General features: G+C 37.4%; 1 protein-coding gene across 1 annotated transcript in view; it reads right to left on the reverse strand.

Moving 5' to 3' along the window:
* samd10b (sterile alpha motif domain containing 10b) overlaps window positions 1–13,657 on the reverse strand; it is an 18,964-nt gene continuing 5,307 nt past the window's right edge. The window contains exons 2-3 of the mRNA XM_016257147.1: window positions 9,202–9,342; window positions 1–838 (exon numbers count right to left, since the gene is read on the reverse strand). Coding sequence (XP_016112633.1) covers window positions 816–838; window positions 9,202–9,342 — 164 coding nt within the window. The 3' untranslated portion in view covers window positions 1–815. The remainder of the gene's footprint in view (window positions 839–9,201; window positions 9,343–13,657) is intronic.

A 13,657-nucleotide genomic window follows, 5' to 3' on the forward strand; every position in this document is an offset into this window, starting at 1 on the left:
AAAGCGTGTTTATGAAGGTAACAGCAGGAACAATATACGAAGCTCTTGAACGTCCTGAGAAGAAAAGCAAAATGATGACATTCAGTGTTCATTTTCAAACAAATTGTCCGTACCATCCAGCTTCAGATCATGTAGTCATTGTTTTTGTCAGTGTGAACATCCCTTTAGCTTGAAGTCAGGAATGGGAAGATGCTGGATAATCAAACGTCATGCCCTATATTCTATATCTAATTCTCAGCAAATGAAATGATACAATCTATCGTGAGAGGTAGGAGGAGGAATTGTCTGTTTCCACACTTGTAGAAAAAGGATTTCTTCAGCATTGCATCTACGTCCATGTTAAATGAGTGATAAAAGAGCAGGTCTGTCAGACATCATCCAAACACTTGGGGAATCAAGGCTGCTGAGATGAATCGCTTCTTAACATGATCTGAGATCAATGTCCATCTTCAGATTTGGATCTGAGATCAACTTTAAGTCAACGTCTTGAAAGTCAGTATCTTGATCCAATCCGTATCCTCATTATTGTCTGACAGAGCTCTGGTTGGTGCTCTGGGTTTTGTAGAGATGAGGTGAGACTTGAATCTTGTCACTATATTACAGTTTTAGAGTCCGACTTTGTCCATTTGAGTCTTTGAAACCCCATTCAGATCTGCATAAAAAGACGGTCCTGTCTGTTATATTGGAGTTAACAGTCTCCTCCACAGCTCCACCTCCAGGCAGATTCGCTCTCTCTCTTTCTGTCTGTAGCAGTTTGGAACAAGGCCTCCCGTGTCTGCCGGGAAGTCGAGAGAGCTGCCAGAAGGATAGACGAGCTAAGAAATGTTGCCGAAGGAAGCTGTGAAGAGAGAAAAGAGACAAGAGAATGAAAAAGGGCATACATTATTTATGTGATTGCAAGAAATACATGTGGAGAAGGGATGTGCATCACAGAACCTCTCTGGTTAGACATTTACTCACTATCCATGGATCTGGCTTCTTATCTATTAGATCCCTTTGTACCTTCATGTTCTCCCCTCTAATGCTTGCCTTATGAGAGAGAAATTCATAAATGTGTTTCATGTGCACACTTCAGATGCAAAGTCTGTTCCCAAAGGCAGCAGTAACGTTATACTGCCTTTACAGATGCCTTTCTTTAGACCAAAGTCCTTTTTAAGGCAAGTAATTTCACTCGGCGGCCATCTTTGAAACGCTTTTCGGGCATGCAAGTGCAGCTCCTATCTCTCTGAATGGGGAAACATCAAATTCTCCAAAACTGTTCGCTAAGCATTCGATTAAATTTCATATTTGAAATCACCAATAAAATCTGACAACAACTGTCTCATAAATGTTTCTTTAAATAGCATTAAAAAAAATATATATCAGGCTAGACCAGCCAGTGTGCATGCGCAGTCCTAACACACGTCTCTGAACGTTGACTGTTTCTATAGCAACCGGGACTTCTAATGGCAGCTACAGTGACTTTACCGATTAGCGATTGGCTCTTTTATTCAGAAGGCGGGGCTTCCTTCGATAGAGTAGCCATATTGAACGTTGCATTTTTCCCCATTCAAAACTATACGAGTGACTCGTCTTGGGTATTCTATAGTCTTTGTTTATACACAATCCTAACTCAGCATGTGTCTGAATGTCAAACTCTATTTCATTTATATACAAAAGTATACAGTTCAAGTTTGAGCACTAATTAAAATAAACTATTTTGCCCAATATTTGAGTATGCAATATTTTAGATTATATAAATTATCTCTACAAGGCAGGTAAGTTCTTGGTTATCCCCACAGGCAGACAAGAGCCATATAAAAGAGTGATGGGAGAAACTAAGCTTTTTAAAACTTTAAATCAATTAATATAAATTAAAACCATATATTAGACACTGGTTTATGGGTTCATCTTTAGATCAATGTCTCCTAGCATCAAATTACAAACATTTTGAAACAGTACAACCTAATGAAGCCTCTTTGCTGAAATCATACGACTTTGCCAGTCTGATAGAGTGGTGGGCCAATAATGTTTTTTTTGGTGGCCGATAGTAAATAACGCATAATTTAAGTCATGTTATGTATATTTATTTTACATAATATTTCAACAGAAACAATTAGAACTTGATAGAAAAAATTAATCGGAAAAATGAACAGATAGCAACTGTAATTCTTTAATCCTATTTGTTAAAAACAAATAAAAACTAAGTAAACTCCATAACTAATTGAGTGATCTGGCCAGTTTGTGTGCAACGGGAATGATATTTTCATAAATAAGCCTGTGAAGATTCTGGAATGTGCATCTGATGGGCACTTTACCATCCCATGAGGCCACAGGGGAGAGCTGTGAATGGCAGTGCACTGATGCACCTGACGTGACAAAGCCAACATGGTGGATATAGTATGTCCAGACTTCATTCACACTACACTCAATCATATTATATAGACCATGCTTTTTTAACGGTTGCTAATGTAGTACCTACTCAGACAGTAGACTATACAATTGTTGGAATGGGAGCTCCAGTGCGTCAGGCGCAGGGTTCTCAGCACTGTCAAAATAAAAGTCCTGTCTCTGATGGTTAGCAGCCAAACAGCCAAACTTATTGGCTGATGCTGATAATAAAAAATAAAAAAAGCCAAACACTGTCCGGTATATCAGGCTTGAAAGCATATTGGTTGACACTACAAATAAAAATTCTACCTTTGGGGGTACAACAGTTTGTCAGTGTGGCAGTGTCTTGTCAAAAAATTGTACCTTATCTACTCCTAAAAGGTTCATATTGGCACTTTAGAATAGTAATATGTACCCTTAAGCTACTATTATGCAATACTTTGAGGGCACTGGCCCACTGACGAGCTGTTACAACCTTAAAATAAAATGTAAATTTTTTCTGAAAGTGTATTTCACCTCAGCAATACACCTGACAACAGTGTGTATTGCCTGTTACGCATTGCAATTTCTTCCATTCATAATTCTAGAAGTGATCCATTTGTTTTAAATTACTTGTTCAAATTATTTGTGTGACGCTCACAGTTGCTGTCTATGGGATTTCAAAACAGTCAGTCGGTTAGAATGCTACAATAGAAGACAGCCGCCCATGTAGGCATTAATCTCAGTTTTGGATTTGCACAAATATTGTTCAAATTTAATTTGACTTGGGTATACTTCTTAGAAAAATGCTTCAGAAACAAGTAATTCTTAAGATTCAGATGTGCAGCAACCATCATTCATACGTGAAGTGCTGCGGCGACAGACCGTCCAGATGTTGTTTGAGAGTTTGAGTGGAGCTTGTCTTGCGGTAGAAATTAATATAACTCTCCAGAACATGCAGGAAGGATCTTTTCATCAATGGCAGAAACAAAAAGGACTAGACAAAATGAGATCATACCAGAATACATTAAACTGTAGAAGCCGGCTGTATACTGGAAACACTGCATGATTTATTTTTTTTATTTTATTTTTTTGTTATGCAATCAGTTTGTAGAGATTGTAAAAACGCTGATTGCAATTTAGAGACATGTTTCTTCCGGCCTGGGCAATCAATGATAGTCTTGTTCAATCTGACGAGAAAGAACAGATGAAAATGAAAGTAAAAAAGGTAAGAGTATAATGGAACGAACAATTCAAATCGCTGGACAATAGACAATCAGAGACAAACGCATTTGAGGAAAGGAACAGGTGGCGTGCTTTGTGCTGCCGTGATATCAAATGACAAAGTGCCAAAGCTGGTGAAAGTCAGAATGATTGGTGGGTTACACTTTACTTGAAGGGGTGTGCATAAGACTGACATGACACCTTCATAATCATGACATGACACATGTCATGAATATGAAGGAGGTTTTATGCATGTTTATGACAACTGTCATTAAGTGTCATTCGCTCAGTTATGCCATTTTTAATGCAAAGATGACATTGTTTGAGATGTCTTTGTTATGGGTTATGGTTAGGGGTAAGGGTAGGGGTAGGTTAGGGTTAGGTCAAATAATGTCATATTTGCATTAAAAATGACATAACTGAGCGAATGACACTTAATGACAGTTGTCATAAACATGCATAAAACCTCCTTCATATTCATGACATGTGTCATGTCATGATTATGAAGGTGTCATGTCAGTCTTATGCACACCCCTTCAAGTAAAGTGTTACCGATTGGTGAATGTGTCATCTGCTGCACAGCCTCTGATGAAGACACCTGATTACTGGTGAAGGTAAAGACGTCCATCTATGAAAAAAAAACATTTAGAATGCAAAGAGAAGCCCCTTTCACACATACAGTCTTTACCGGTAAATTACCATTAAGTGATCGTGTGAACAGGACCTTTTCAAAAATACCGGTAAACTGTTCCGGCAATTTACCAGTTTGAGAAACAGTAATATTACCAGAAAACCACCAGTAATGTGCTCTGTGTGAACGCAGAACGAGATTACTGGTATGAGCACATAAGAGTTCGGAACGTTCTGACGTAAGACTCTGGGCCAATCATAACATTCTGACGCAGGTGACACATTTACTCCGCGCTGTTTACAGAAGTCAAAGAAATGTCTAAAGTTGTCTAATACGATGTCTTTGGGCAAACAGCTGCATAAATGATAACGTTTGACACAAAAATGAAAACATCAACAAAAACACAGACCGCATTTACCCCTCCATGTTGACAAACACAACACCGGGAGGTGCAGCTGTTTAGAGGTAATTTCTGGTTAATGATGTCACAGAATTTACCGGTATTTTGAAACTGACGTGTTAATGGTGCTTTACCAGAAAAAAGGCGGAACATAGTTGCCTGTGTGAACAGCGCATTTTTGTATTTACCGGTAAAGTCGTTCCAATAATTTTACGGCAATTTACTGGAATTGCTGTGTGAAAGGGGCTAGAGTCCCCAGAGACGAGAAAGTGTCCCACTCGTTCAAAACAACCCAATTTCAGTAGAGAACAGTGTTCAAAATATACCAAAGCTTCCATTAAGGCCCACTATTAGGAAGACAAAGAGTCTGAAAAGGTGTTTCCCGATTTAACCCTTGTGCTGTGCTGAAAATCTTTTATCTAATTTGGTGTTCTCAATTAAAAATTACTGGCCTTTAAAAAAAAATAGCTTGCATAATGCTATATTATCACCAACTCTTGGATTCATTCTTTTTGTTTTCTTTCAATTAGCACAGGTTTTGCTTTTCTTTTTGGAACTGACTGATTGTATGCTTCATTGATCTGAGCTTATGCACCTCAGTTTTTGAAAAAATAATAAAAATTGTGCGTAATTTTGACAACGTTCACTCAAAAACTGAGGCTCAGATCAATGAAGCCTGCAATCAATCACTTCCCACAAGAAATACAAAACCTGTGCTAATTGAAAGAAAAGAAGCTGACAAAAAGATTGAATCCAATATTTGGTAATAATATAGTATAATGAGAAATGTATAAGCAGTGATGCAATAACATTACCATTTTGGGGGGAAAGAAAATTCTCTCTAGGTCAAAATTACTGTAACAATAAATTAAATTTACCAGCACAACATTCTGAAACGATGCAGGAGTTTTATTTTTGTGTGAACATTTCCTTTAAAGCTAAAAAAGAGAAAGAAACATGATGAAAAACGTGTAATCCAATATTTGGTAATAATATAGTATAATGAGAAATGTATAAGCAGTGATGCAATAACATTACCATTTTGGGGGGAAAGAAAATTCTCTCTAGGTCAAAATTACTGTAACAATAAATTAAATTTACCAGCACAACATTCTGAAACGATGCAGGAGTTTTATTTATGTGTGAACATTTCCTTTAAAGCTAAAAAAGAGAAAGAAACATGATGAAAAACGTGCATTGAGTAGCTTGTTGTGGCAGATGTTTGGAAGGGCCTCAGGATGCTCTCCTGATGGAAACAGGCATATGGATGAGAATAGCTGATTACGCTGGCGGAAGTCTCAGGGAGTTTGTGTGGATCGCTTTCCTCTAAACGAGTCTCAGAGACTTCCCATCGGGTTCACAGCTTTAGCTACATCAACATTTAATTGGTTTGTTGAAGACTTATCATTTCTCTGAGTATCACAAATCTGTCTCATTTAACGAAAAATCATTTTACATTTGATATTCAGTTTGATATGTCGTCAACGATGACTTTTCCCAGATCTTTATATTGTGAAATGAAACATTAAAGCCTTTCAATTTTACAACACTCCTAAATAGCACACAAGCAAAGTGCATTATAAAACACGTTAAAAATTCATGGAAACATCATGCATTCATTTGTATAAATCCTTTTCAGGAAAAACATCTACGCAACATTAGTGTTTAAATACACATGAGGAGCTACTGACGTCTCAAACATGACAATGAGACTAAAAAAAAGATGTTCCCTGCAACTGACTTGTTTTGTTAACTGGAACAAACGATTGCACTGTTTGCTATGATGAAGCAGTGGATCACAGGTTTTTCTTTTCTATTTGTGTGAGATGTTTAAGGCTTTTACAGTCAGACTATTGGGTGGTAATTTGAAGAAGAGGTAATAAGGTTTGGTGTTTCAATAGAAACAGCAATTAAGTGTTGAAAGAATCTGTCTCGCTCTTGGCTAAATTGCTTCGGTGTGAGGAAGGAGGAGGGTTCGGCGAGGGATGAAGAGGGCAGAATTACTTAGCCTTACTGGGAACCAAAAGAACAAAGCAATTTAGAAGAGTACAGAGGCAACATTTCAGAGGATAAATACCAGATAGCAATTGGACTGAAAGGTCAATCTACACCTCAGATTCACTCATGTGAGCGTTATATGAGCTTTAACAGAGACTGGCAAAAGAGCAGAAGTGCAGTCCAGAAATCCTCTGATGGGTATCAAGCTGATTGTTAATAGACAATGCTAAATTATTGGGCAGGGGACAGAAAGCTATTACCCTCACTGATATATATCGTACCTTACTACTTTGATATATATACCTTGTACTGATGAATGAACCCAAATTTGTCGAAGCACTGGTACGTGAGTTGCACAAGACATAAAAGGAGCTGTTGTGCTAACGCAGACATGGATTCATCACGTATAAACAGCAGGGTTGTGTCCTAAACCCATTCCCCCATCTCTCGCTCCCCTTTCCTGTTAAATCTCCATTGTACTGGTAAAGGAAAGAGGCCCCTAAATAAATAAAAAATGAACGATACATAAATTAAGTGTTTTAAAATATATATAGTTCAGTCATGAATCTCTTCCGAGCAGCTGATTGGTTTACTTAAAGCCGATTGCTCATCCAATCATTTGTTTGTTCCTATCTATGTAACTTATTTATTCCTGACTTGTATCGAATCAGTTCATTGCAGCGAGCCATGGGATTTTACTAACCCTCCACCTTCCCCAGCACCACCTGCCTAGATCTGCTCCGGGGTTCTCCCTATTTTCCTTGCAGCAGTCTGTTTCTGGCTGTCAAATTTGCCCAGTAAACATTTCCTGTCATTGAAAGCAATCAGGGCCGGATTTACCTCTTTTCGTGACATAGGCAAAATAAATTTTTGAGCCCCCCCCTTCCCTAATAATATAATAGGCCTTGATGATATAGCGTTGATGACAAGTTTCTGTCTGCATCTCCGTGTGTGCGCGAGTGTCAATGTGTGTGCATGTGTGAGAGAGAGAACGGGGGAAAGAAAGCGTGATTTCCGTACATAAAAAGGTTGAAGACATGGAAATATTTTGTCATTTTTACCCTATTGTTTGTTATATTTATTTGCTCAATGTCTTCTGGGGTTTTGGTTCTTTTACTGTTGTAGATATCCCGTGCCTAGAATGCCTATGCGTAAATCCGGCCCTGAATGCAATAGAATCACAAACAGTTTCTTTTTCTATTTAACAGCAGAAACTCATACAGTTTTGCAACAACATGAGGGTGAGTAAATGATGACAGAATTGACACGTTTGACCCTTAAATTTCTATGTTAAACAGAAACACAAAACCCTTCTTCATCAACATGCTTAACACCAAAAACCCTTGCCACTTCAGTTCTTCTACATCAACTTTATCCAAAACACTGATCAAGAGCCTTCTATGGTCAGACTGGTTTTCTCATTTTCCACCCAATTAATATTTCATATTTTCATTCACGCCAACTGAATCAAATACAACAGGCTGCTATAGATGGCCTCTGTTTAGATGTCTAGTAGAGACCCTGCTGGCTGAGAGACGCATCTAAGAATAAACTCAGATAAGCTGTGTCCTCCAGCTGTGTCCTCCAGCCTAACAGTCCCCAGGAGCCAGACTTAACACGCTCTGACAGGTGATGGCAACTATCAGAAACAAACTAATCAGCATTGACGGCACATTTATTTGACCGTCCTTCGCACTCGAACACCCTTCATCTGTTTGAACCCTCACCCAGCTCCTCTGCTTGAACCTCAGGTGAGGATTTTTCCACTGGGTGGTTCAATTAGATTCCTTTATCATAGCACAGAGACCAGGACTTAGTGAACTGTTAAATTAAATTTACCCCCTAAGCTGTTGGTAGAATTCCCTGACACAGCGTTTAAGTGGTCTCTAATTCCCTTTCCTTGTTAATATGGGGTACATTGGGCTTTGACACTTGCTGAGGCGGGAGTTCAGAGGACGTGTCTGCTCCGAGGAGACCCTCACACTTTGTGTCTCCAGGTTGTCCTTTGAAACTTTGAAAGTTGTATTTAAGTGAGGTTTTAAAAAAGAGAAACTTACAACTTTTGTATCCAAGAAAAACTTTTATCCCAAACAACCTAATACCTAATAGGATATGAATATATAAAATAAGGATATGTTTTATTGTACAACAGTGATTTCTGGTCCTTGGATATTATATTATCATATCATATATCATATTATATTCTTCTGACACACATAATTGAAAAAAAAACAATTCAGCAAAATACAATTACTGAATATACAACTGTATAGAATTATATTATATTATATTATATGATTAAATGAAAATACCAAAACCATTGTTCAGTCCAATTAAGTTGATTTGGTAAATCTAATTAACAATTGTGTGTCTGATTGGTCCAAACGCTACACATTACATGATAGTATATTCATACTATACGTATATATTATTATTTTTAATGATTACAAATAAAATTATAATGACTAAATATTCATTAACCCCCCCCCAATCTTTGAATGAATCTCTGTCCCACATGGGCCATGCTAGTCAACTGCAGCAATAATGGATAACTTCATAGCAGATGAGGTTGTGTGTGTTTCAGGTGTTGACCTCTCACCTCTGCTGAGCAGCTGTAGGTTACGCACTTCCTCTCTGACCTGTAGTTGCAGGACCTGCTGCAAGACTTCCTGTCTCAGTGTCTCTTGGATTATACCCATCCTCTCCAGCTTCTCTCCATTCAACCGCAACAGGGCACGACCTGAAAAAGTGTGTGAGGGACAGGATGAATGACAGTTTAAAATGTCAATGCCAGCTTTGTAAAATAGCAAGACAGAACAGAAAAGGATTTTATCCAGAGAAAATTTGATCAGTAGTGTGGATTACATTGGTTTAAATCCCCACAGAAACCATCTAATTAATGTCACAAGTCTCGCCAACAGAACAAGACAACCCAAGAAAAAGTTTTTCTGAATATGTAACCAGTAACCAGAGATGTAATAAGACTTTCCCTTTTTGTAGTACAATTTTAGCTTTGCTGCTTTCCAAGACACCTCATTTTGGCCAATATATCCTTTGTGGATGAGGCAATACATTGTTAAAAGCTCTGTGAAATCCCCCAAGGTAGCATACACAATTGAGAGAATGTCAACTATATAAAATAATAATAATAAACAAACTAATATATTGTACAATATTTAGTTTATTATAATTGATTGTGCAATTTATAACAAATAAAAAAGTGTAAGAATAATTACAAAAAATACAGGAAATTAACCAAATACATAAGACAAAGAACAACTGTAAAAAGCAACAAAAGGAAAAAAATAGGTTAAGGAAAAAAATAATAAAAATGTTAAATTAATATGCTAAATCCTAAAAGCAGAACTGCATGTATATTTTGTGGATATGACAATTCCAAAATAGAGTATTATAAGCTTTGTGGAGAAAAAAAAATAAATCCAAGTTGGCAGATGTACTGGAGAGAAATGGTAAGTATACAAAAATAAAAATACAATTTATTTGTATGCCACCTTTCAAACATAAACTGCAGCTCAAAGTGTCACAGGTCAGAATCATTTTAAAACATTAGGAAATTAACAAAATACATCAAAATGAGACAAATGACAACAGTAAAAATCCACAAAATAAAACATTGTAAGGTTGAGATAAACATTTATTTAAAAAAATGGAGAAAAATGTTCTAATGAAAAAGGTCTAAATAATAATAATAAAAAAGCTCAGACTAATTCAAATTCAAATGTATAAAGCATCCTATGTAGGAATTAGACAGCAAGGCAACATACTAGTTTTGGAACAAAGAGTTTATTTACCTCAGCAGTCAGACAGACAGACGGCATAAAGCCTACACACGTACCTCACTGTCCTCCCAGAGTCCTATCCTTCAAAAAACATCACAAAGCAGGAGAATTTACTGTCATTTGCCCCGAATGCACTCACTCTAATTAGACTCATAAATCATCTCATTCTCTCTTACAATATAATCATCCATCCTCATTCTCACCTGGCAAGTACACAGGCACTCCCTCACAAGAACGCCACACATACAGTTTACGTAACGAGTCTATTTTAGGCCACATTAATAAATGTGTTCAAATTTTCGCACATTTTGCTTTGTGTAATGATTACTAATGAAGTCGGGTTACATAAGGCCCATTTTGTGACCTTGGATGAGTGTATTGATTTGTGTGGTGTGTGTCCAGAAACACCAGCGCTGGACAGCTATTCCCCTCCGTAAATGAAACATAATGACCTTAATAACAGCTGGCTATGGCTATTTCTCTGATGACGTAGTGGAATTGGAGAGATGAGTGCAGTGTGGTTTGGGGGTTCAGGGATTGGATTGTGATGATTACAGTTTTACAGATCGTTCACAGAACTTCATGAGCTGTCCCCTGAGAGAAACCACCACCTGGCGTTTAATTACTTTCTCATAAGTGAGATTCGGTTACAGAAACTTCTAGAAGTTCAGACATGGTGATCAAAATGACTCATCTCGGTTAGTCAGTGGTTTGAGGCAGGAAGGTTGACTATCTTTCAAGTCAGCTAGAAATAGAACGACGTGTAGTTATCTTTTCTTTGTTGACATTTTAAATTTAATCAGGAAGTTTTGTAAGGGCCTCCATACTGTATATATCTGGGCAACATACTGTAGGCTCATTGCAGCTACCTAAATATTTGCAAAAAAAAATACAATACAATAAATACAATTCACTGCAGTTTTCATCTGCAATGAACACTAGTGGCAGTAAAACAGCAACAACTTATTCCTTTTCTCACAAATTGATTGATGATTCCAGAGGTCAGATTATCAATTAATAAATAGTTGTTTTCATGCAGTTCCTTGCACAGTACTATGTCATGACCTCAAAACACTTTTACCATAGTGCATGATTTGTAAACAAACATTTTGAAGTTTGCATCACATAAGCAGCTCCATACGATACAATACAATAAATACAATTCACTGCAGTTTTCATCTGCAATGAACACTAGTGGCAGTAAAACAGCAACAACTTATTCCTTTTCTCACAAATTGATTGATGATTCCAGAGGTCAGATTATCAATTAATAAATAGTTGTTTTCATGCAGTTCCTTGCACAGTACCTCAAAACACTTTTACCATAGTGCATGATTTGTAAACAAACATTTTGAAGTTTGCATCACATAAGCAGCTCCATACGTGTGGCTTTTCTGATGACGTACACTTGCTCAGTAGCGCACCCGGTACAGCATTAGATTTAGGAGTCCAGAGTTGCAAGTCCTCAAATATGAGTCCGGTGAATCATAAGTCATGATAAAAGAGCTTGAAAACATGTAAAAGCAAGCTAAAATGCCGTTTCCTTTTATTAACACTATAGGTTAGGTTTAGGTTCGGGTTTAGTGTAGATCCTATATTATTTTTAAACACATAGAGTTCAAATAGTAGACATTGAACTTCTGAACTGCTGAGAAACATACATAATAAGTCGTTGTCAGATTCTGGTTCATCTCTTTTAAATAAAACTGAACATGCTTTTAGCGTCAGTAACTGGACATTTCACCTTGGTTGTGTTGCAAAAATGTCCAAGAAGCTACCTATCATTGTGCAGAAATGTCATCACAGGCATGTTTTTCCAATGAGCCTGGGTTGTATTCAGGCCTGCTGGGCTCCAGACTGATGAGCTGCAGAAACATATTAGCTTGGACTGTTGCCATGATAATCAAGGATGATTATCTACACAGCAAGTGCACAATGACGATACAATTGCGAGGCAGAGAGACTCGTTGATTATACCGTCACAATCTCCTCGTGTTGTGTCACACCACACAGCACACTTCTGGTGTACAGATGGTGCGAGACATCTGTGCCCAGGTGCCCAGGGCAAGCCAATGTCATAATCCGTCCTTCGTCGGGACATAATGAATGGCTGGTCCCTTTTGCGTCACTAGACGCAAGATGAATAGTAGGTGAAGTCTGTGTGTTTGCGCACAAACCATGACTTGCTACTTGCTACTGCTATCAAAGACAGATGGTATTAATAATTTAGAAGGGGACATTCTCATTCTAGATAGCATTTTACTGGACAAAAAAAATTGGATATACCCATGAGTGTGAGATCAGTCATTAATATTTTTGGTCTGTTTTCCCAGAACTTTATTTGACTCCTAACTTTTATGAGTAGCCTACACTAACATACAGATGACCTCAAAGCTAACAGACACTGACTAAAAGATTTCTTGACTAAAAGCAATTTCAATTTTATGGGGTCTTTAATGTGCTTTGCTGTACAGTGGAAGAGATCAGCTGCCAAACTGAAGCTATTTTACAGAAATAGCAATGGTTAAAGAGATAACGGAGCGGCCGGTATGAGAGGACATCTGTGTATGGGCCTGTTCGTGTGTGTGTTTGAACAATAAAGAACCAAGCCCTTAAATGGAATCGCAAGGTGAATCCCAAACAGAGAGAGAAAGAGAGAGAGAACAACAAGAGGCTTGAAGTACCACACTGAAATGGCCCATCCTCAGCATATTACAGTAAATCACAGCAATTCAGCAGACACCACGTTATTAAGCTGTGTCTCTTGCCTCTAGATCTATAATATACAGTAGGAATCTATGCTGTATTACATCTAGAGAGGTTCAACGGGAAGTGCTTTTTCTATTTTGGAATGGTGATTTTTTTTAGCAAATAATTTTGAGTAAGACTGTTGTGTTGAACATATTATATAGCATTGGCTCAAACTAAATGAATGTGTTGGGATATCCTGAACTTGTGACTGCAGCTGTGCTGCTTGCCTCCTTTAGTGTGATATTTACAGATGTGTAATACGAATCATGTAACACATGAAGAAACAACTAATTATGAATATTAAATGAGAGTAGCATTTGTCACATTGGCTCAAAAAAATTGGCTCAATGTCACATCTTTTGGAGGGCATCAAACTATTTTTATTTGAATGTGATTGATCTAGTGTTTGGACCACTAATGCATGGTTTATCATAACAAAGTTTTAAGAAATATTAGACAAATAATGAATATAACTATATTTTAATATTTTATCTATTTATTGAT

This window comes from Sinocyclocheilus grahami, unplaced genomic scaffold (assembly GCF_001515645.1).
Source record: "Sinocyclocheilus grahami isolate Dianchi unplaced genomic scaffold, SAMN03320097.WGS_v1.1 scaffold1515.1, whole genome shotgun sequence".
In the NCBI taxonomy this organism is placed as follows: Eukaryota; Metazoa; Chordata; class Actinopteri; order Cypriniformes; family Cyprinidae; genus Sinocyclocheilus; species Sinocyclocheilus grahami.